Source organism: Triturus cristatus, chromosome 11, assembly GCF_964204655.1.
Source record: "Triturus cristatus chromosome 11, aTriCri1.1, whole genome shotgun sequence".
NCBI lineage: Eukaryota > Metazoa > Chordata > Amphibia > Caudata > Salamandridae > Triturus > Triturus cristatus.
The window spans coordinates 624,164,058-624,186,216 of record NC_140594.1 but is presented as its reverse complement, the minus strand read 5'-3'; the positions used below and the strand labels follow the sequence as shown (position 1 = coordinate 624,186,216).

Here is a 22,159-nt window from a genome sequence, read left to right as displayed (position 1 = left end):
AAATGAAACAGACCAGAGAGACTTCAGCCTCCAACTGCCGGTCTCTGAACAAACAGACCATAGCTGCAGGTACTGATACCACAGCATGGTAATCACAAGGAGAACGCTCGAGAGGGGCAAAATTGTATTAACCAGGAGCCAATTAGTGATCACCACCCTCAATTTCTATCCCAAGATTCATTAGGAATTGATATATCAAGAAAGGATAAGTGTAGGAAGGTGGAATCTGACTGCATATACCAGGCCAACTTCTCACAATAAGTATGCCGTGAAAAAGAGTAGTTTGTCTGATAATGAAATAGGAAATAGTTTTGTAACAAAAAGGAAGGGCTTGTTCTAAAAGAATACAATACTTGTTAATGCAGAAAGGGGGAATGAGTTTGTGAAAGAAGTGATCAACAGGTTTGGGAAAAAGACAGAAAAGGCTATTGCCATATGAACACTCAATGCATAAAACAGGCAAAAATGTATGTAAAAGTAGTCGATAAAGAAGGTGAGAAGAGTTCTATGAAGACAGCAAGACTTTCCTACTGTAGCTGAAAGAATAGATTCATGATGAATCAGTCTGTGGAGAAAGATTTGGGGAGGATGAAATACCGAGGAATAGCTTTAAGTCAAGAAATGGTTAGAATGGATTGATAGAGGCAGCATCATATCATGAAGTCAACAAGAAATGATCCATTAGGAAGACAAACATGCTTTCTTGAAAAGGCAGAGAAGAGCTTCTTTAAGGAGAGACTTTGTTAATGATTAAAGCAAGAATAGCTTAATAAAGAAGGTAAACACCAGTTAGTCAATGAAAAAAAGAAGAATACCTTCATGAAGGAGGGAAATATGAGTCAATGAAGAAAAAGATGCATTTGTGTACAAGAGGAAATCATTTGTAAAGAAAATAATAAGTTCATGAAGAAGACAATAATGGGTTTGTGTACACATGGAAATCAGTTGTGAAGAAAGAATCAGTTCAAGAAGAAGACATGATTCTGGTCATAAAGAAGCAAAGCTATAGAAATATAGATGGGTAACAGTGACAAACGGGGACGTTGTTCATTGAGGAGTTATGAGTGACATGAAGTACACACCAAGAGCAAAGCTCAATGTGCTTATAATGTCACTCAGACTCAAGAGGTGAAAAAAAATATCCTTATTCACACTGGCCCATCTACAGGTTACTGTAATACATGGGGTCCACACCCCTCCACTACTAGGCTCTTTCAAATTTTGGTATTTAAAACATACAAATAGTCATGGACTGAAGGAGATGGGTTTCAGCTCCAGCAATGAACACTGGAACATCAAAGCAGTGGTAAACAAGCTTTGTTTCTCACTGCCGTGACGTAATTGAAGTAGATAACAGTGTTTTGGAAAGTCTGCTCAGGATAGCGGATAGGTACGGACCCATGTATAACATACCAATTCATCATGAAGGTGGAATCTGTTTGTGGACTAAGGAAGAGTCCGTTTATGAAGAAGAAAGAAACATTTCATGAAGAAAATTAAATAGATGCCGGGATGCAACCAGAAACTGGAGCAACATCCCTGTCTCCATAAAGACTGCCCGAACACGGTTTCAATTTTGAAAAAAGTTGAAGATACCCCTCGTTAAAGAACACTACATCACAATGCATTAACCGTCCACAACCTTGCTTCCTCTCATTTGTTGACTTTATGATTGTCTTTGACCATGTACACTCTGTTGCCTCATGGCTAGGTTTGCGCTATTGAAAAATACCATGTACATACATCTCTACATGAATAGTTTACAAAGAAGTCAATTAGAGGTTAATCTGATAGAGTGGGTTAATCTAGCATGCAGGACCTACTTGAAAATGAATAACGCATTTATGAAAAGATGAAAATCGATTCATGGAGAAGGCAGAAATAGCTACATTGGGAAGGTGTAATCAGTTCATGAAAAGGCTTGAAAATGTTGTTGAAAGAATCTGATCATTGAGAAAGTGAGAAACAGTTAATAAAGAAGAAAAGAATGGGAGTGTTTGGAAGGTAAATTATATTCAAGAAGAATACAAGAGAGGGGCGTGGCTTAGCAAGCCAGTATGGCGGACGTGTCCTAAGTAGGCTTCGTCCAGCCCTTCATTCATCCTCCACTGATCCTGTTCCTCCGGCCACGATACCCCCGCCTGCTGTGTCTGGTGGTGGGGAGACGAGGCGACGCTTGTTGGCGGTGTTTGTGGACCGGTGCAGCATGCTGCAGCGGCGGTGTGGCGGAGATCGGCCCTGAGCCCTGCGGGCGGCGCTGAGACCACGGCCTCGAGTGCGGCCCAGCCGGTGGATCCTGCAGCGGCAGAGCGGTTGTGGATGGTGCGGCACCCCCGCTGGTGGCGCGGAGCGAGTCAACCTGCTCCACCCTGATTGCTGGCAGGTGTTCCCTGTGGGGCGGCGCGGCCCCCTTCCCCTCCCATTGCTCGGCGGTCAGTCAGACCAAGGGGGAGGGTGTAGACGGTCAGGGAGGAGTTTGCTGCTGTTGCCGCCATTTTGGACCACCCGGCTGTGGAGCTCCCGGCCCGTTGCAGATCCTGTGGCAGGCCCACCGGTACCTGTGCCCAGCCTGGTGGTGTTGGCAGTCGGCGGGGGGCTGCTCTGCCTGGGGCTTTGCCTGGTTTGCCATCTGGGGGCCGGGGTCTGGTGCGTGGCCCCCGGACGCATCTCCGAGGAGTACTGGGCTGCGGGGGTTGGCCCGTCCATCGTGGTCCGCCCATCCGTTCTGTGCCTCCGGCGATTCCCGGCTTTCACGGGGTTCGCTCCTCTTTGTTCGGCAGCCAGATCGGACTGCGGGGAGGACCCGGGTGACACGGGGTGAGTGGTCGTATCCCCCGCTGGGCCCAGGGGCATGCTGCGGTGGCCCGTTGGCAGTGGCCTGCTTTCTCCTCGTGGGTCTAGATCCCCCGCCTTCCTCCGTCTTCTCCAAGTCTGTGTGGGGGCTCGGTGGTGCTGTCGGACCGCGTGGGGGTGCGGGTTGGCGACCGCGACCTGCTGAACCTTCTGGGTCCCTTAAGTGGCCCTGGGGCACATCCTGTTCGTCCCGGGGGCCTCTTGGAGGATCTATGGGGGCTACCATTGGTGGCCCAGGCTCTGGGGCATACTGAACTGGGCCTGTGCTGTGCTTTTTGGACTCCCGGGCAGACCCCCCATCGCCCTCAGGTTCACTGCTGGGCACTGGGATTCACCCACCTGGGGATCGTTGCCGGGCGGAGTGAAGCGGTGCCGCTTGGCCACCGGGGATTCCGGACAATCGGCGAGGGCACCTTGACGGCCGCATCGGCAGTTGGATCGAGCTGCACGGACCGCTGCCAGACAGCAGTGTCACACCTGTGCTACTTACGCTACCCTGCCGTCCGGGGGTGAACGGTGATAGCGCCTGCCTATTGGGAAGGGGGGTCACGAAGGTATACCCGGCTCACCATGACGAGAGACAAAACCGATGGAGGGTCCTCCAAGCAAAGTACGCTGGTCAAATTTGCTGGCCCTGGAGGCTCCGCAGTGGTGGCGGGTGAGGCCCAGGGTAATGTTCCAGACAATGCCGCCCTCCTGGCGGCGATTACCCAATCCAGGGATGCTCTGGATGCAAAAATAGGGGAGGTGGGCTCAGACGTTATGTTGCTGCGCCAGGACCTGCGGAATGCGGTGGCACGCATCACTGAGACTGAGACACGGATCTCGGGAGTGAAGGATGTGGTGACGACCCTGTAACAACGAGTGGCATCTCTGGAGACTGCTCAGCTGGGTTTGGCGTCCAGGGTGGAGGATGCAGAGGGCCGGGCGCGACGCAACAATCTCCGCTTTGTTGGTTTTCCGGAGGGGTGTGAGTCTGGAAACATGGAGAGGTTTATCACCCAGTGGCTGGAGAGCTGGCTACCCCTCCCCCCGACTCTTTGTCTAAGTGCTTTGTGGTGGAGTGTGCACACAGGGCCCTGATGCAGAAGCCTCCTCCGGGGGCTCGGCCAAGGCCAGTGATTGCAAAACCACTTAATTATCACGATTGGGATGTGATCCTGAAGCAGGCCAGGGCCCAAGAACCTTTGCTGTATAATAATGCTTGTATCCTGATATTCCCTGACTATACTTTACAGACCCAACAACAGCGGCAATCATTCCTCGCAGCTAAGGCCCGCCTGCGAGAACTCAAACTCCCATATGCATTGCTCTACCCGGTCCGTCTATCATTCTCTTACATATTTTTTTGACTCCCCGGAGGAGGCCTTCCGTTGGACGGATGAGACGGTGCGGCTGCACCCCCACTCTCCGCCCGGGAGAGAATGTGACTCATCCTCCAGCGGAGTGGTCCAGAACGTGCCCGGGTGCCGGGTGCCGGGTGAGGGGGCCTCGCCGCTCCAGGTCCAGGAGGCGGTCCAAATCCAGCGATGTTCTGTCACGTGTGGGATCTGCTTCGGATCAAGCGGCACCAGCTGACTGATTAATTTCTGTGTCTGTGCATCTATGATTCTTAGAGATGTTAGAAGTGGCCAGAGGATGCCGATGAGGGCCAGTATTTCTGTTGGTTATTCCAGACAGGGGTAGGGGCTAGGGGACGATGGGCTGTAGTTTGGGGATCCATTGGCGGGTGAGGGGTGGTACCTCCTGTTGGGGTCTGCCTGCTCTGCCTGCCGCGACAGGTACTTCACTGTTTTTGAGGTATAGGGTGGGGGCAGGGGGTTGGTTGGGTTGTTCAGGGGAATTGTTGTTGTTCTTTCATCGCACTGTTTAATTGCAGGTTGGGGCCGGGCTATGTTGCATGTCTTGGGCCACCAGGGCTCTTCATGTCTCTGATGTTTTTGCATGGCCGCCATTGCGAGTAGACCATTAGACTCCTCGGGGTCCCTGCGCATTTTGAGCTGGAATGTCAGAGGGGCGCTAGAAAAGATTAAGCGCGGAGCTATCCTTAAGCAGGCTAAGCGCGCCGGCATCTTGATGCTGCAAGAGACGCACCTTATGGGGACTAAAGCACTCTGTTTTCAGCGCTTTGGATATATACAAGTGTTTCATGCAGGCTTTGTGCGGGGATCCAGGGGAGTGGCAGTCTTGATCCACAGACGAGTCCCTTATATTCATATTAGAACGTGGGGTGATGCACAGGGCAGATATCTTTTCCTTCAGGGTACGTTGAGGGTTGAGTCCATGATATTGGGTAGCGTCTATGCTTCACCGCCGTTGTCCTGGGGTTTTGTAGAGAAACTTGTGATCATGTAGACAGACATCCCGGAGGGCCTGGCAGTGGTTGGCGGAGACTGGAATGATGTGTTAGATCTTGCTCTTGATAGATAGAGGCCCGATGGGGCACCGATGGTTCGCAATCCCACCAAGCTTCATTCCCTCGTAGTGGGCCAGGATTGGGATGACCCATGGCGTCGGTTGCATGGCGGGACTCCGGGGGTTCACCTATCTCTCATCGGTCCACGACTCCTTCTCTCGTATTGATTATATCTTTGTGTCTCGGGCGGATGCTGGCAGGGTGGCGGAGGCCGATATTCTACCTCGAGGGCTTTCTCATAACTCGCTTGTGGCCATTACCCTGCGTGCTGGCCTTGCACGCGGACCTTTCCGGTGGCGCCTTTCCACATGGAATCTCCAAAATGCGGAGTATAGGGAACACATGGGGGACGCCATAGACCAGTATTTGTCGCACAATATGGGATCGGTGGCAGCGTCTCTGTGGGAGTCGATGAAGCCCATACTTCGCGGGGTGGACATCTTCTGCCCGGCGGCACGTAGGGTCCGCAGGGAATCTCTTATTCGGGCAGAAGCTAAAATCTTGGACCTGGATGCGCGCAGTAGAGACGAAGGGGGGCGGCTAGTCCGCCGCCAGTTGTCGCTGGCGCAACAGGATTACTCGTCCCTCTTGCTAGATGAAGCCCGCCAGGCATGGCTGGCAACCCGAAGCAGGATATATCAGTGGGGGGACAAGTCGAGCAAACTCTTACATAGATTGTGCCAAGGTGCGACGGGCTCCCTGGTCAGCCCGGGTATTGTCGGGTCCGATGGAATACCGATCTCGGATCCGTCGGACATCGCAGAAAGTTTCGCGGTCTATTATGCGTGTCAGGATCCACAGGACAGCGCACCGCCGGCCAGGTATTAACCGCGAGCCGATTACGTTCTAAAGGCAGACTACAATTCCCGACGGGCGTTGCGAGAGACGCGGCACGTGACTCGCGCTACGCCCGTCGCGGACGTAAGAGGGGAAAGGTCGACTCCATCGGAGCCGATAATTCTTGGAATCAAGACGCGACCAGGAAGCGCTGAGTGTCGGTGAAGGAGCCATATCAGAAGAAGGAGTAGGTAGCGGTACGCAGGAGTCCCCGGAGTCATCACTCCCGAGGTAGGCGTGTTGTATGCCTAGTTCTTCCTTCGGCTCTTCCTCGAACCGAAGTTTGAGACGCTGTCTCAGCAAACTTGAAACATAGTCGGGAAGTTATCCCGGAACTTTTGCAAATTATCGCCCCTCTGTTGGAGAGACCGGCAGGTCTCATGCAGAGGAGCAGTGGTATACTATTGGCCAGACGAGTAGTAACATGCATGTAAAGAGCCAGTTCTGTCTCTCGAAGTGAGAGAGCCAAAGACTAACAATCCAGTGGTGGCATAGTACTGCATGTATGTACATAGTCTAGTGCGGAATAGAAAGTCAAACAGCCTCAGGTGTGCTGAAACAAATGAGGAACGTTCAGTTGTAAATAGCAGGTATTGCTGGCAAAGGAGGACGGGCTATCAGACAAGCCCCCACCGCCAGTCATCATTATTGTTTCTTTTCTATCTTACTCAGACATACGAGAGAGCCTCGTTCCGACGGGGTGGTGCCAACTACGGTGGCTTGGAACAAAAAGGGGCATTCACAAGTGGGTACACGGTTGAGAGAAGATGAGAAAGAGATGAAATGTTCCCTGTGTGTGTTCTGCAGTGACAATCCATACCTATGATCTCTCTTTTCATTTGTATTAGTTGCCTGAGACCACTGGTCACTGCCTCTTGCTCTCCCATATATGTCTTGACGTACCTTCTTTGCTTTACAGGTGAGGGGGCAATCTAGGTGTGTAAACGCTGATGTTTATGATGACGCAAGTGTCTCCTTCTACTTAGAAAAGGGTCTCATAGGTGTCTTGCTGTTCTTTGCTTTTCAAATCTCCCTCCCTGCAGTCCCCACCCTTTCCTTCCCCCGCTCGATCACCCCAAAAGTCCGTGTTCACCCACACGCCGGACTTGGGGTCATCCAGAGGTAGGCCCCCCTAGAGCATCAACACAGCCCCGGGGACATCGGAACGGAGGAACCTGACAATGCGGACCTCTATGCTCCCCGGGAATGTTTGTCGGCAGAGGTTATTGGCCGATTTTTGGATGATCTCTTACACAGAGCTCTGACTGACGAGGTAAGCGCGGACCTTGTCCGGCCATTCTCGGTGGATGAACTGAATTCTGCTCTCCAGGAGCTGCGGCCTGGTAAGGCGCCAGGTCCCAATGGTTCCCCGAATGAATTCTTTAAACGGTACTTCCAGCAGCTTGGTCCACATTATTGCAAGGTTGTGGAAGAGGCCAGGGAGCTTGGTCGTTTGCCCAGGGACTGGCAGCATGCTGAGGTGGTGGTTTTCCACAAACCCGGCAGGCATCCCGAACACCATGCATCTTACTGTCCCATCTCTCTTCTAAACGTCGAGGCCAAGGTTCTGGCCAAGGCGCTTGCTAATCGCCTCCGTCCCCATGTCTCGTCTATTGTTCATCCGGACCAAGCCGGGTTTATGCCCCAGCGGGCGACCCGCCATAATATTCGTAGGGTTCATACAGCAATCACGGCAGCCGGGAGTTTGGGGGTACGCGGCCTTATTGCTCGCAGATATGGATCGAGCTTTTGATTCACTGAGCTGGGAGTATTTATTCGCCCTCCTACACGGATTGAATCTAGGACCTCGCTTTCTCTCTTATTTGACTTTACACAGACATAACGGCGTCTGTGCGAGTGGCGGGTTCTGCCTCGTTGGTCTTTCCCATTGGTCGAGGCACCAGGCAGGGGGGCCCCCTGTCACCATATTTCTCAGCGGGGCATGGGAGGAAGATGTGGGCTCACTTGAGGAGGAGGACTGGACGGAGGCCCTGGCCTCCCCACGCGGGGCAGCTATTGCTATGCGCAACATTGCTAGGGCCTGGAAGGTGACTGCCGCACCCTCCGTCTCAGTGTGGAAGGCAGGACTGGATTTCTGTATAGGCCTCGAGGCCCCCATTTTTATAGCACGGGGATGCCCACGTAAACATTATAAAATCTGGAAGCGCTGGGCGGATTACAGGGGATTGGAATTGGAGCACATTCCAGCGCGGGGATTGTGTGGGTTGTAGTCTTCTCCTCCCTTGTCTTGGGGGGGTCTGTATCATACGTGTACCGGGCGGCATGGTGTCTCTTGGACATTTTTCATAGCGAGGGTAGAACTGTAGCTCCGATCATACATGCTGTTTTGCTGGGTTGATTGTGCGATGGGGTGTGGGGTGGGGGGTGTTATCTGTTTTTTTGTTTAATTTTGTTGTATGTCATATGCACGTCCCTTCATTATTCCTTTTCCGTTATTACATGAGAAAACTGTCAAAGTCAGGATATTGTTCATTGATGCTACAGAAGCCTCTGGGTTACCGAGCTCCGCTGTATGTGCATTAGACAAAAAAGAAGAATGAGATAATAAGTAATGCAAGAATTGACCGGTAAATGAATATTAGAAAATAGCTACATTAAGAACAACGTGTTCACAAAGGAGTCAGAAAATGCTCATGGGAAGAATGGGTTAACAAGCGAGAGAAAAAAGTTAACTATCTGTAAATGTAGTTCTTACGATTTGGTATCTTTCATAGATTTAAGAAGGTGAATCTATACAAGATACAATTCTGGGAAACCACTGGTTCATGTAGGAAGAATATAAAAGGATCAAGGATAAGGCAGGATTGACAACAATTGCAGCAAGAACTGGCTAAAAAATAAGACCGTGATAGGTTCGTAAATAAGGCATGCAATACATAATCATCAAGGAAAGACTGTTTTCATGAGGAAGGAAAAGATAGGTTCTTGATGACGAGAAGAATCTTTTCAGGGTGAGGGTAAACAGTTTGAAAGCAAGAAATGGTTCATGGGAAATAAAGGGCTGATTCAAGCACCAGGGAAGATTCAGCCTTTGGAGATTGAAATAATTTGAATATAAAGAAAGGAACATTCTCTTCAGGATGAAGGGAAACACAGGTTCATAAAGAAGACAATTTAATTAAAGAAAAAAGTCAGGAATTAGGTCACAAGAATGGCAACAATCAGTAGAAGAGAAGGGAAGAAATGATCCAAGGAAAAGGAAAATATATGTTCTTGAAAAGGAAACAACCGAGTGTGCTTATGAAAAAGACAAGCACAAAAGAAACAATTGATGGACGGAATGCTGGACAATGCAAACATTCACCCCCAGTCACAAAGATCTGTGTTTAATCCATCATTCTTTTGCTCACCACACCACCCCAGTTTGGACCCAGCCATATGCAAATCAGTCTTGACCCTGTTCCTTGTGGGAACAGTCCAGCCCGAACTGCCAAGCCAGGACCTCACTGGACCGGAAACAAGCATCCTGCGACCGGTTTCAGGGCATCACCCTTCTTGAAAAAGACAAGAGCAGGGTCATAAAGAGTTGAAACTGTTGGTACATGAAGACGAGAAGAATATCTTTATAAAGAAGTTAATTTATGAGGACCGATAGGACTGATGCACAACTTAGAAAAGAATTAGCCAATGAAGAAAGAACTGGTTGATGAAGGAGGGATGTACTTGTTGTAGTTTCTCGAAGGAGAGAATAGTGATCTGTAAGGGTACACTTCTGCCCCAGAGCACTTGTGCAGTAGCCTGGTTGTGAAATGGGGTGTGGAGGCTCTGTAAAGCAGCTTAAGTAAAGCATGGAGGATCAAGAAATCTTGCTGTTCCGGCCTATGAGAATGACCTAAGTGAAGGAATAGATTTGTCCTTGAATTTGACCCATCTAACTTCTAACAGGGTGGGACTAGGGAGAGCTATTAGTTACAATGCCTGGAGCTTCAACCTGTCTGTGACTCTTGCCTGTAGGCTGGGGAAGTAATAACTCGATTTGCCTGGGCCTCATTTCCCCCATGATTAGTTCTTTAAAAAGGTACAATTAAGATCATGAAGAAGTAAAAAAAAAAAAAATTCATAAGTAAAGCGGGAATTGGCTTGAAGACAGCAATCGCTTTTTAAAGATAAGAGTGATCTCTCCAATAAATATTAATGAAGGAAGCTCAGATCAATTCAAGATGAAGGCTAGCATCAGATCATGAAGAAGACACAAAATGGTTCACAGAGCACGGAGGAAAAAGTAATAAACAAGAATGAATCAATTTAAGTAGAAGGGAAGAATCAGTTCATAACAAAAGAAGATTATGTTAATAAACAAAGGAGAAATAGGAACAGAACAAAAGTGTGATAATTTTAGTCAAAGATCAGTTCATGAGTAAGACAAGAATCATTTAATAAAGAAAACATGAATTGGTTCATCAAGTTGTCAGGAATGGGTTAACAAATATGGCAGTTTTTGAAGAGGCAAAGGAATGGTTTATGTAGAAGTGAGGACTATGCTTGTAACCAAGGAAAAAGCCAGTTATCAAAGAAAGCAGAAATAATTTAAGAAGGAAACTAAGGATCCATGAATCAAAAAAAAAAAGCTCACTCAAGAACTACGAAGAAACCGTTTTTGAGGAAGAAGCAATCCGTTCATGAAAAAGGTAAATGTAGGTTGACGAAGAAAGGCAGGTTGGTTGATAAAGAATAAAAGGAAATTTTACGAATAAGGCAGAAGTAAATTTCATAAAAAAGAAGATATGGTCATGAAGAAAAAATAATAGTTTAAAAAAGAAGTCATTAGTGTATTTATGAAGAAATAAAGCATTGCTTCTTGAAGAAAGAAATAATCAACTCATTGGAAAAGTAATGAATCGGTCCACGAACAATGGAAGGTGTTCATGAAGAAGGAATGAAAATGTTCACTTATACAATACCAATGATATCATGACAAATCCCTCCTTCTTGAGCTTCAATAGACTGTCAATGCAGCTCCTCCTCAACCAGCACAACAACTAGGGGGTTACCAACCGTGACAGGCTCTCCACCCCCACTCTCCCTATACCCCTTCCCTGCTATTCCCCCTCCCTTGTGCTCAACCACCGACTTGATTTTTTAGTCTCAGCTGGCCTGTCTATACTTGTTTTTTTTGTGTGATGTGAAATATACTGATGTAATACACTCCGATACCCTCGGATCTAACCAGCGCTATATAAAACTCTTAAATAAATGAACTATAGAATCACGAGGAACAGATGAATATGAGTATACAAAAGAGAAAATAAGGTTTATGAAGGAAGGCTGAAATCAATTCACACCAAATAATGTATTGATAATTACTTACAATCGTGACAATAAAAGTTTTTTTTTCTTAAATCAGGACTATAAAAACCATACATTAGAACAACCATTTGCCAAAAGATCAAACAATGTTATACATTTTTTGGAACAAGCAGTCACTCCATAAGAGAAAGTAAAACCATGAAGGTTCCTTGCTGACATACACTGTACCAATTTAACAGAAAAGGATGAAAAGGATCTTCAGGCGCTCATGACAAATTTACAACAATATATCTAATGGTAGACAATTACATGTGTAAGCAGTGCATTCAGAAGGGGAGAACTTCCACCCAAATTCTCCAACTATTCAATCTTAGATTGATCAAAACATTTAACAATTACTGAAGCACACGTAACTTATAACACCAAAATAATGCAATAATGTAAAGAAACAAAAAGATTCTGTCTCCTTGGGCTTGTTCGGTCCTTTATTATACAAAATATTCCACTCCCTTATTATTAATTTTGACCCTGTAACGGAACGTAATTATTCTTATAATCTCCTTATCATAAGACATTGATACCAAATATACCCAAAGTTCTGCTTACCCGTAAGTCTCTAGAAAAGCCACTGTTCCAGATCCAATGTAAATATGTCCTCCAAGATACACGCTGGTAAAATAAGCCAGCGAGATCAAGATCTCAATATCCTTTTACTCTTAATCCAAATGGAGACTTCCCCTCCGATAATTACAACAGGTCCCTGCAGTACGGGGTGCCCTGTAAACATTTGAAAAGAAAACCGAATATCAATAACGGCTTCGATACTACCCTACACTTAAACGTCAGAAAAAAAGAGAGTATAAAGATAAGTAAATGACCACTAAAAATACATACCTGTTGTGCAAGTATTCTCACGCCACAACCCGATACGTTGAAGACGGACAACAAGTCCTTCCGGTATTCAAATAAGCATACATAAAAAGTGAGGAGGTGACTAAATATACGAAAACACCAGCGCCATTTTAAGATGGCCAAATCGCTGTGGACTGGTTTACAACAAAATCATGTCAGACTCATAGTATTCCAAAAAATAAGTTAATGTTCGCTTGAAACAACTACATGCTGCCCCAGTGTTAACTCGCTCCAGCCAGAAACGTTGAAGCCAGTCATCTACCCCTTCGGGTATAGAATGGGAGAATAAACAACAGAGAAATGACAACACACACGAAAATGACGGCGCCATATTGCAATAAACCGATCGCTGTGAGTCAACTATTAACGAACTCGTGTCATTGTCAAATATCGATCAATCTGTAATTATCCCTAACAAATCTGAAAGGTTAGTGTGCCCAGATTGAATTCCATGTCACGCTTTAATATAATAAAGAGACCATAAAGTAAAGAGTATTATAAAAAAACTCACTGTTCGCGAACAATATTAAAATACCATTGTTTTAATCACTATTACACCCTCCACATTATACCAAACAATAGCATGGTCCAAAAATAAGAAAAAAAACGTACTCTACTAGACCTTATAATATGTAAAGAAAATCAAAAGCCTTCACCAAAAAGTGCCCCTATTAAACTTCTATGTATAATAATGTCACATTCAACTAACCTTATAATACAAGTTTTGTATAATGTTGCCATATTTGTAAATATAGTCAACAATACCTCACGCCTAAGGTACGAATAATTAACACTCTACCAAATATCTCCTGTCGAGGAATGCCATACATACTACAGCCATTAGTCACCAAGAAAATATTATAATTCCTTGTCATAATTGAGCCCCTCCTCCACGGCTCGCAAACGCATAATCCACCGCGCCTCATGCCTTCATAATTTCAGCTCTCTATTACAACCACGTGGATCTGGTTTTATATGTTCTATGCCATAGAACATGAATGTTTTGTTAGGACCTTGTGCAGTACATTTGTTAACATATTTAGCAATAGGATACCTTAAATCATTGTGCTTAATCGCTCGCATGTGCTCTCCAACCCGATCTTTTAATGCCCTTATAGTGCTTCCAACATACATTTTAGTATATTTGCATGCGATGATGTAAACAACATATTTTGTACCACAATTGATATTGTCATGATAGTATACATCTTCCCCATACTATCTTTAAATAGCTTCCTCTTGTGGTCCACAAACCTACACATTCCACAATGACCACATTTGTAAAACACCTTTTGAAAATTGTGTTAACCATGGTTCTGATTCCGTTTTAACAGGATAACTGGGACTCAATAAAGTACCCAAGGTTCTGCCCCTTCTAAATGTCATCTGGGGTTTGATGGTTAAGAACCCCTGCAAGGTTACGTCCGTCTGTAGAATATGCCAATGTTTGTTCATGCTGTTACGTAATGCTGTACTCACAGAGTTATAATCAGTGATTAATCTGATCTGTGCAGAGGATTGATTATCAATGTTTCTAGGTTTCAAAGTTGTGTCCCTTTTGATTCTCATGGCCCTATCCTCTGCTATCATGATGTCACGATTAGGGTAACCTCTCTGCAAAAAACGTTTCTCCATATCTTCGATACAAGTAAGAAAATGCATATCATTGTTACAATAACGTCTAGCTCTAACCATCTCCCTATAAGTATAAGTATAAGTATAAAGAAGCTTATAGAGGGCTCGAATGCCATGAGGCGTCTTGGCGCTGGGGTGTGTGAAGTCAACGGAAGAGGGAGCTAGTAGCTAGTGAATATTGAACAACTGGTACTTCAGGGCCTTCCTGAAAGAGGGGAGATTCTGTTGAAATCGCATAGCCACAGGTAACTTGTTCCATAATTGGATAGCACAGCTGGCAAATGAGCGGCCGCCCCATCTTGCCAGTCTGTATCTAGGGGTGCATATATGGCCAAGGTTGGCCGAACGTAGGTCCCGGGAGGGGGTGTAAGGCTTAAACCTATCCCGACAGTCCACGGAGCCCCCTCCAAACCGTGCCTTGTGCACCAAACAGAGCGTCTTAAACTCAATTCTCTGCTGAACCGGAAGCCAGTGTAATGACCTTCTTCCGTTGGACGTTGGGTGACCCCTAGGTAGCTTTAAAATTACACGGATAGCAGCATTTTGCAGTGACTGGATCTTGCTGACCTGGTGCTTATCAATGCCCAGGAACATAGCATTATAATAGTCCAATCTGGACATAAAAAGAGCAACCATTACCGTCTTCTGCAGCGCCTGGGGAATGAAGCAGAAGATTTTTCTCAGAAAGCAAGATGAGGTTAAACTATTAACCTGGGCTGAGATGTTCAGCTTATCGTCAAAAATCACCCCCAAGTTCCTCACCTTAGTTACCGGTAGAGGACACTCCCCGGCCTCCGGTGGCCACCACAGAGTACTCCACAATGGGGAACCCTTGCCAAATTCCATGACTTCTGTCTTCTCAGTATTTATCTTTAGGAAACTCTGGCGCATCAACTCCATAACGTCCTTCAGACAGGTGTTAAATCTTGCCGCTACTTGCTCTGGTCTGTCAAATACTGATATCACCAATTTTGAATCATCAGCATAGGACACAAGGGTGAATCCATGTTTCCTAACTACTCTGGCCAATGGTCTAACATACACATTGAATAGGGTAGGGGACAGAGCTGAACCTTCTGGGACGCCACAGGGCAGGATGAAGTTACCCGATTGTAAGCCCGCCCAGTTCAGACTCTGCTTTCTGTCTTCCCGAAACGAGGAAAGGAGGGCCAAAGCCCGCTCAGTGATCCCAGCCTCCTCTAGTCGCCGCACCAATACCGTATGGTTAACGGTGTCGAAAGCGACAGACAAATCAAGAAGGACAAGAATTGCCCTCCCTCCCCCGTCTACCGCTGCCCGAATTCCCTCAGCTGCAGAGATAAGGGCCGACTCAGTGGAGTGTTTAGGGCGAAAGCCGTGCTGGGAGAAGTCAAGCAGGCAGTGTGTATCTAGGTACTCAGTTAGGATAGCGTTTATAGCTCTTTCCGTAACTTTGGCTACCAATGGTAGGCCAGAGATAGGTCGATAATTTTTTAATTCTGCCGGCTCCAATGAGGCCTTCTTAAGGATAGGTCTGACACTGGCCGTCTTCTAGGCAGCAGGATAAGTCCCAGCAGCCAGGACTTGATTAATCAAAGACGTGAGGGTGGGGCTGATCCTTTCCGCCGCCAAATGCATAGTTGGCGGGAGACAAGGATCGGTAACTGACCCTGATTTAATAGACCTTAAAATGTCTGTTACCACCTCTTCTGACAGGGGACCAAAGGACGTGAGGCTACACCGCAGATTCTGCTCCTCACACAGTATCTGCTGCTTGCCTGATGCAGATTTTGGGTTTGATGAGATGGCCAGGTCCTCATATATTGTCTGCACCTTGTTGTGAAAGAAAACCGCTAACTGATCACAAAAGGCCTGATCGGGAATAAACAAATTAGCTTGCTGGGGTTTGGCCAGGAAGGACACGGATTTAAAAAGTTCTTTGGCAGAATTGCCTGCGTCCAGGATTTTCCGGGTGAAATAAGCTTTTTTAGTAGTCAAAATGGCCTGTTTATAGTTATTCAAGGCACCATTATAGGCTGCCCTGCTGACCCTACTATAATCCACTCTCCATTGACGCTCGAGCCTTCTGCATTCTACTTTTAGCCGTTTAAACTCTGGTCCATACCAGGGTGCACCCGGTGGGCGTCTGTTAAGTGTAGCAACCTGTACGGGGGCGATACGATTGATCGCTCCCAGGATCCAGTCATTAAATTGAGTTGCTGCCACCTCGTTGTTGCTATCTAAAATTGGAGGGGAGTAGTCGAGGGCGGCCGTTAGGTTGGTACCAGCTATCTTATTCCATCGCCTAAACAAGATCTTACACTGTACCAACACCAATACAGTACATTTTCAAAGGTTTCAAAAACATATGAATGCACTAGCATTCCTGTTGTGCCCCTACTTCCCCACAGATTGTATGTAACGGACCTCCCTTTCCCCAATCATCTTAATGCAATCTCCGTGAATTTAACAGATTGCACTGACATACAATAATCTGAGCTGCTGAGGTTGAAAGTGACTGCATCCTTCAAGAGCGGAATTCATTGTGCTGAAATATTGGATTTGGCCAAAACCTGAGTTCCTTATCGAATAGGTTAAAAATACAAACAGTGTGATCAAGTTTCTCCATAACACCAAAACATGACTTGTACGCTTAATGAGCGGCAAATTCAAATAAAGTGATTCAGATTCTCTTGAAGCCCAACCACTGAGTTCTGTGCCGACTGAGAGGTAAATACGATGTGAAAGATTATCAATTGGAATTGTTTAATACAGAAGACAGGAATCCGTTCATAAACAAATAATTATTCAGCAAATAAGACAACAACGTATTCATGAAGAGAACAAGACTCAAGGACTAAAGAAAAGAGGAACAGGCTGTCTTCCAAATACATTAATAATGCACACTCCCTTTGCAACAAACAATTAGCTAAATGCCACATTAAAAATGCTTACACTAAAGAAACTAAACGAGTAATTACATTTAAAGAGGAAAAGAAAACAAACAGTGGACCTGATTCACAGAGGTATTTGAGCTTGTAAAACAGATTTATAAGTGCAAATGGCTGGAATTGGAGTAAAGATTCCTGGATTTAAGAGTGCAAGATATTCATAAAAAGTAATCTTGCATTTGTCAATGCTTTGCTCCAGCAGAACGTGACTTTCTAAAGAATACACCTGGAAATGTGCAAATGGCGCAGCCTTACAGGCGCATTCCTGGACACTTTGGGGATTAAGCCCAAGTTGTAAACTTGCAATCATGCCTAGGAGTACCCGGTGGGTACAGATTCACCACTATTTTGTGAACCATGCCCCATATCATTATGAAGCTGAAAGAATTTTAAACAGCTCTCAGAAAACCCTAATCAACACATCAATAAAGCCATTTATAAGTACATCGAACGTTTTTTATTTTTAAACTGTTTTGTTAATTGCGAGGGCCTCAAACTAAAAGGGAATTATACTACTAATCTATATACAGAACTGGCATTCCCAAAGCAGATATACAGTGATTTAGCAAAGTGATCACTATGGCAGCTCAGAACAGGGTCATCAAACTGTGTTTCACTCATCAACATAATTGATCTTTCACACTACATCTTTGTTGCAATTCAAAACTGGCATATCAATTAAACCTCAAGAACCTGCCTGGGTGCACAGAATCCCAGGCCAAAGAGACAAGACCCAGCCAGAGTGGGGTAACATAAGATACTCAGGATCTCCGATATTATCCAGGATATCATTACAAATCAAAGAAGGACCTCAGAACACCTCTTAGCACAGCTATGGCCAAACTCATCACCAGGGCCCCTACCTAAAAGAATGGAACAGATAGTAGAACCACCACAGTATAGTCACTAGCTCTTACCACATTCTCATTAGTAGAGCACAACACCTGTCACCTCAAGAGGTCAATTAGGACAAACCTTGCAGCAGGCTAATGACGGCTGGCACAAGGTATAATCCCCGAGCATCCAAAAGTAGGCCAGGTCACCCCCGCGGAGGTGCTGTCCCAAATATTAGGAGCTCGGATTACACATTTGTGGTTATAATGTCACACTAAAATATTGATTCCAACAAGATCGTTGGCATCTGGAATAATTGCTGGAATGCGTTCTAGAATTTTTTCTGACCTCGTTATGACAATTTGAGATCACTAATCCGTTGGATACTGGAATGGCCTATTAGCCTAGCACTATTTGGACCATTTCATCTGGTATTTCGGATATTGAAGAATGCACTGAAGAAGTCCTGTGCAACAGGACGAAACGCGTTGGCTGTTTTTGTACAATAAAGAAAGAAACAATAAAGAAGATATTATTTCAAGTCGCGCACGATTGATTGAATCTACCTATACGGACTTGGTGTATTCTTAAGTGGTGCAGCTTTGATTTAGTTTTATGACTGGAGACAGCCTACAGGCAGATGACCAAGCAATAAATGGTGCAAAGCACAAGTCCTTTTAGCTAAGACTCAATCATTTGAACTAGAGAGAGAGAGAGAGACACACATTCACATACCTGAAGAGGCATCATTTTATGGTTAAAGGGGTAGTGGAGCAGGCCCACTCCTACAATTAAAGGCCAAGGCATGAGATTTGATGGAGGAAACAGGAGGCATGTTAGGACAACAGAAGGGCAAAGGTGTTAAACACAGCATATGTTTTGAAGAAAAGATTTGCAAAGACACTTAAAAGACTCACAGCTGCGATATGGGGTTATACGCGAAATGGTGACTCCTAAATAACTGACATGAAACAGACCTTACCTGTATGGATCGACTATGGTTGACACTGGGTTTGATGGTCGCTAAACCTAATATAGCATGGATGTGGAGGGCTGATAGCACTGCTCCTGAATCTTTGGAAGAAAGACATGGATTGGTGTATGCAGGCAGAGAGGGCAGTCGATGAAAGCAGGGGTTGTCCGAACAAATGGACCAAAATATGGCAGAAGTGGAATCCATATCAGGGGGAGCTATGTGCTCCAATTGTGGGTACCATTCTTGAAGGGTGGTTGCACAGACGTCTGGACTTTGCCGCTGCTCTGTGAACTGTTGGGGGAACGGCGGGGTACCGATGATATCGGAAGAATAGCTGAGAGTTTGTTATTATATGTCTTTGTCTCAATGTTACGGTATATGCTGCTTACTTTCACTGTATTTATATTTGCTTTGTATTTAATAAAAGATCTTAAAAAAAAAAAGACACAGCTGATGTTGAGGGGACATATAAGGACAAGGCATGTAAAAAGACAGGAAGAAATACAGAGAACAAGAGCACTAACATGTGATGGTCAAAGATGATGGCGACCGCATAGAGGGCTTGTTTAAACAGAAGACAGAAAACGGGCACACTTCATGTATCTTATCTGTTGTCACGTCTAATGGTTCTTCTTCAATGACAGTCACTGACCAATTATCCAGCCATTGATACACAATCTACTTCTAGCCCAGATCCAATGTCGACATCCAGACATTGATCTATTTTCGAGATCCAGATATCAACACACTGTGTACATTCATTCAACCACTGATCCACAATCCACATCCTGCTAATGATACATACCTACATCCATGCATCGATCCATACACATCCAGACACCGATCCATACCTACATCCACCCATTGATCCATAAGCATCCAGACACCTATCCATGCCTACATCCACCCATCGATCCATACACATCCAGACACCGATCCATACACATCCAGACATCGATCCATACCTACATCCACCCATCAATCCATACGCATCCAGACACCGATCCATGCCTACATCCACCCAGCGATCCATACACATCCAGACACCGATCCATACACATCCAGACACCGATCCATAGGCATCCAGCCACCGATCCAATACTTACAGCCACCGATCAATCCATACACATCCAGACACCGAACCATACCCACATTCATCCATCGATCCATACACATCCAGGCATGGATATATAGGGACATCCAACCTTTGATTCTTTATCAAGAAGCAGCTACTGATCCATTATATGCTTCCAGTGTCTGATGCATACCTACATCCAGTCATTGACCTGTATCTAGATTCCAGCCATTGATTGTATACATTGAGCCACTCAAAAATGTGACCCTGCAGCCATAGGTCCAGTATCAACATCACACGTTCTGTAAGTGATGACCCTCGCCCGCGCCTCCCTGCTTCCAGTTCTCTCACCCCCTGCCCAATCACGCCCCCCTCAAGAACTCACATAGTCGAAGAGAGAGCCCACGTTGGCAGTGATGAGCAGCACCCCCGCGGGGCTCAGCGTACCCATGGACATGAGGAGGTTACTAGCATCCTACTTGGAACTCACTCGCTCTGGCGATCAGCTGCTATGACTCTCACAGGCAGAGTCTCCTCAGATTGAGGGTTGGAGACTCTGCTGGGTGGTGGACCCAGTGGGGCTGCTGACCCGGGGTATGGGGTGGCTCTAATGGTCACTTGGCGATGGAAGGAGAGGCGGAGACCCTGCAGCTGCTCCTGGAGATCTGATGCCCCCCCACCGGAAGGGTTCACTGTGCTACTCGGGCGGGACACTCGGCTCCTAGTGGGGGCTTCAGGTGGTGCCCTGGGGGTGAACAGGTGGGATGTTCTCAGTTCTTAACCAGGGCTGGGGGTGTGTGCAGTGAGCGGGCCTGGAGCTGTTAGGCTGCTGTAAGAAGGGCTGGGGGGGTCTGCTAGGCTCGTTGGGGGTGTCTGGTTAGATGACGGAGAAGGGCCGCTGAGTTCCCGGTGCCGGTTGCAGCTGCCCCTGTCTTTTGGCCTCTCTTCCTGGATCTTCTCGCATTCAGCTGATCCCATGTGCCTCTCTGTCCTGTTCTCCTTCTTTACGCCCCTCCCTCTCCCCGCCCACAACCCACCCTTTACCTTCTTTACTCCTCCCGTCTGTCTCTGTTCCCTCCCCTTTCTCTTCTTCGCTTCCGTCCATCTGTCTCCTCGTTCCCCTCCCACAGTTCCTCTCTGACACTCGCGCTCTTCCTTTCTCCTGCACCTTGGGTCCTCCTCTCTTCAATGCCTCACCCTCGGCTTCTCCCGTCAGTCCCTCCTTTGCCCTCCTTGCTCCCAGTTCCTGCGCCGTCGGACCTTGCCCTCGCGCCCCCGCGTTTCGCTCGCAAACGTTTCCTGTTAGTTCTTCTCGCTCGCCCTGTCTGTCGCCGACGCCGTCCAGCTTTCTTACTGCCAGTCTCTCGTGCCTCTACAGGGTTGGACTGAGATGCAAAATAGGCCCGGGCACCCTAAAAAAAAGTGGTACACATTAGCGGATTGCGCCTTTTCTCAAAACGCTGCGTCAGTATTATTATCAAAAGAAGAGGGGGGTGTCGCTAAAACAAGCATGTTTTCTTAACTTCACTACGATAAAAAAAAATGCAAATACTGCCAGGACTCTGCGCACGGATTAGTTCACAATGGTGAACCACACCTGAATACAAGAGAAGACACTTCTGCTCAGGCCCCCTGCCCTGCTAAATCTGCATACATTAATGAGCCGGCCAGTGAAACTGGGACACCTCCGCCCTGTTGGTCAAAGGAAAGTAATAGAGGCCCATCTGCCTGGTAAGGCCGCTCAGGTCCTCACTGGGCCGCTGGCAGCATCTGAACAGCACAGACCCAGCCTAAATCGGCCACTATGCTGTCCAGAAAAGCGGCCCACAGCTGCAACTCCGATACCGGCCCATTGCCCGAGTGCCCGCCTTACCAATCCGACGCTGCCTCACCCAATTCTGCTGGTCCCCACCTTTTGTCCCTATTTTCTCAAGCTGTCTTCTTATCTCCGCTAAATGATACCCTCTGAATTCGAATCGCCTTGTATCCTGTCACCCCTCCCTTCGAGTAGCGTAATGAACAAGCATTTGCAATGCAATAAGTCTCGCATTATAAAAGTTTGAGCTATTGGCATTGCTAATAATACACCAATAGCTCAAACATTCAGTAATGCCAGACCTATTGCATTTCAAATGCTTGGTTTGTCTTAAAATGGAAGATAGATGTAATGAATTTGCGAGATGTGTAAAACTGAACTTGTAGCCTTACTCTTCTACGTCCCTGTTTCTATAAAGGAAATCTCAGTTCTGCACTTATGCGTTCGGCACCTTTGGCCTGCAAACACGATCTCAAAATGGTAGCATAATGTCCCTGCCATTTATGTAGGGGACTTTACCAACACAGGGGTAAACTGGCACTGAAATAATACACGGTTTTACCTCAATCAACGATGCTACTTTAATCCAAGAATTCAATCCTGAGTT

At 46.5% G+C, this 22,159-nt stretch overlaps 1 protein-coding gene across 2 annotated transcripts in view; it reads right to left on the bottom strand.

Annotated features, from left to right (window-relative positions):
- Positions 1–20,751, bottom strand: part of LOC146785184 (inositol polyphosphate-5-phosphatase A-like) — a 342,688-nt gene extending 321,937 nt beyond the window's left edge. For both annotated transcript variants that reach the window (XM_085634048.1, XM_085634049.1), the window contains exon 1: positions 20,122–20,751. In XM_085634048.1, the coding sequence (XP_085490174.1) occupies positions 20,122–20,193 (72 nt within the window). In that variant the 5' untranslated portion in view covers positions 20,194–20,751. The remainder of the gene's footprint in view (positions 1–20,121) is intronic.
- Between the last annotated feature and the right edge of the window lie 1,408 nt (positions 20,752–22,159).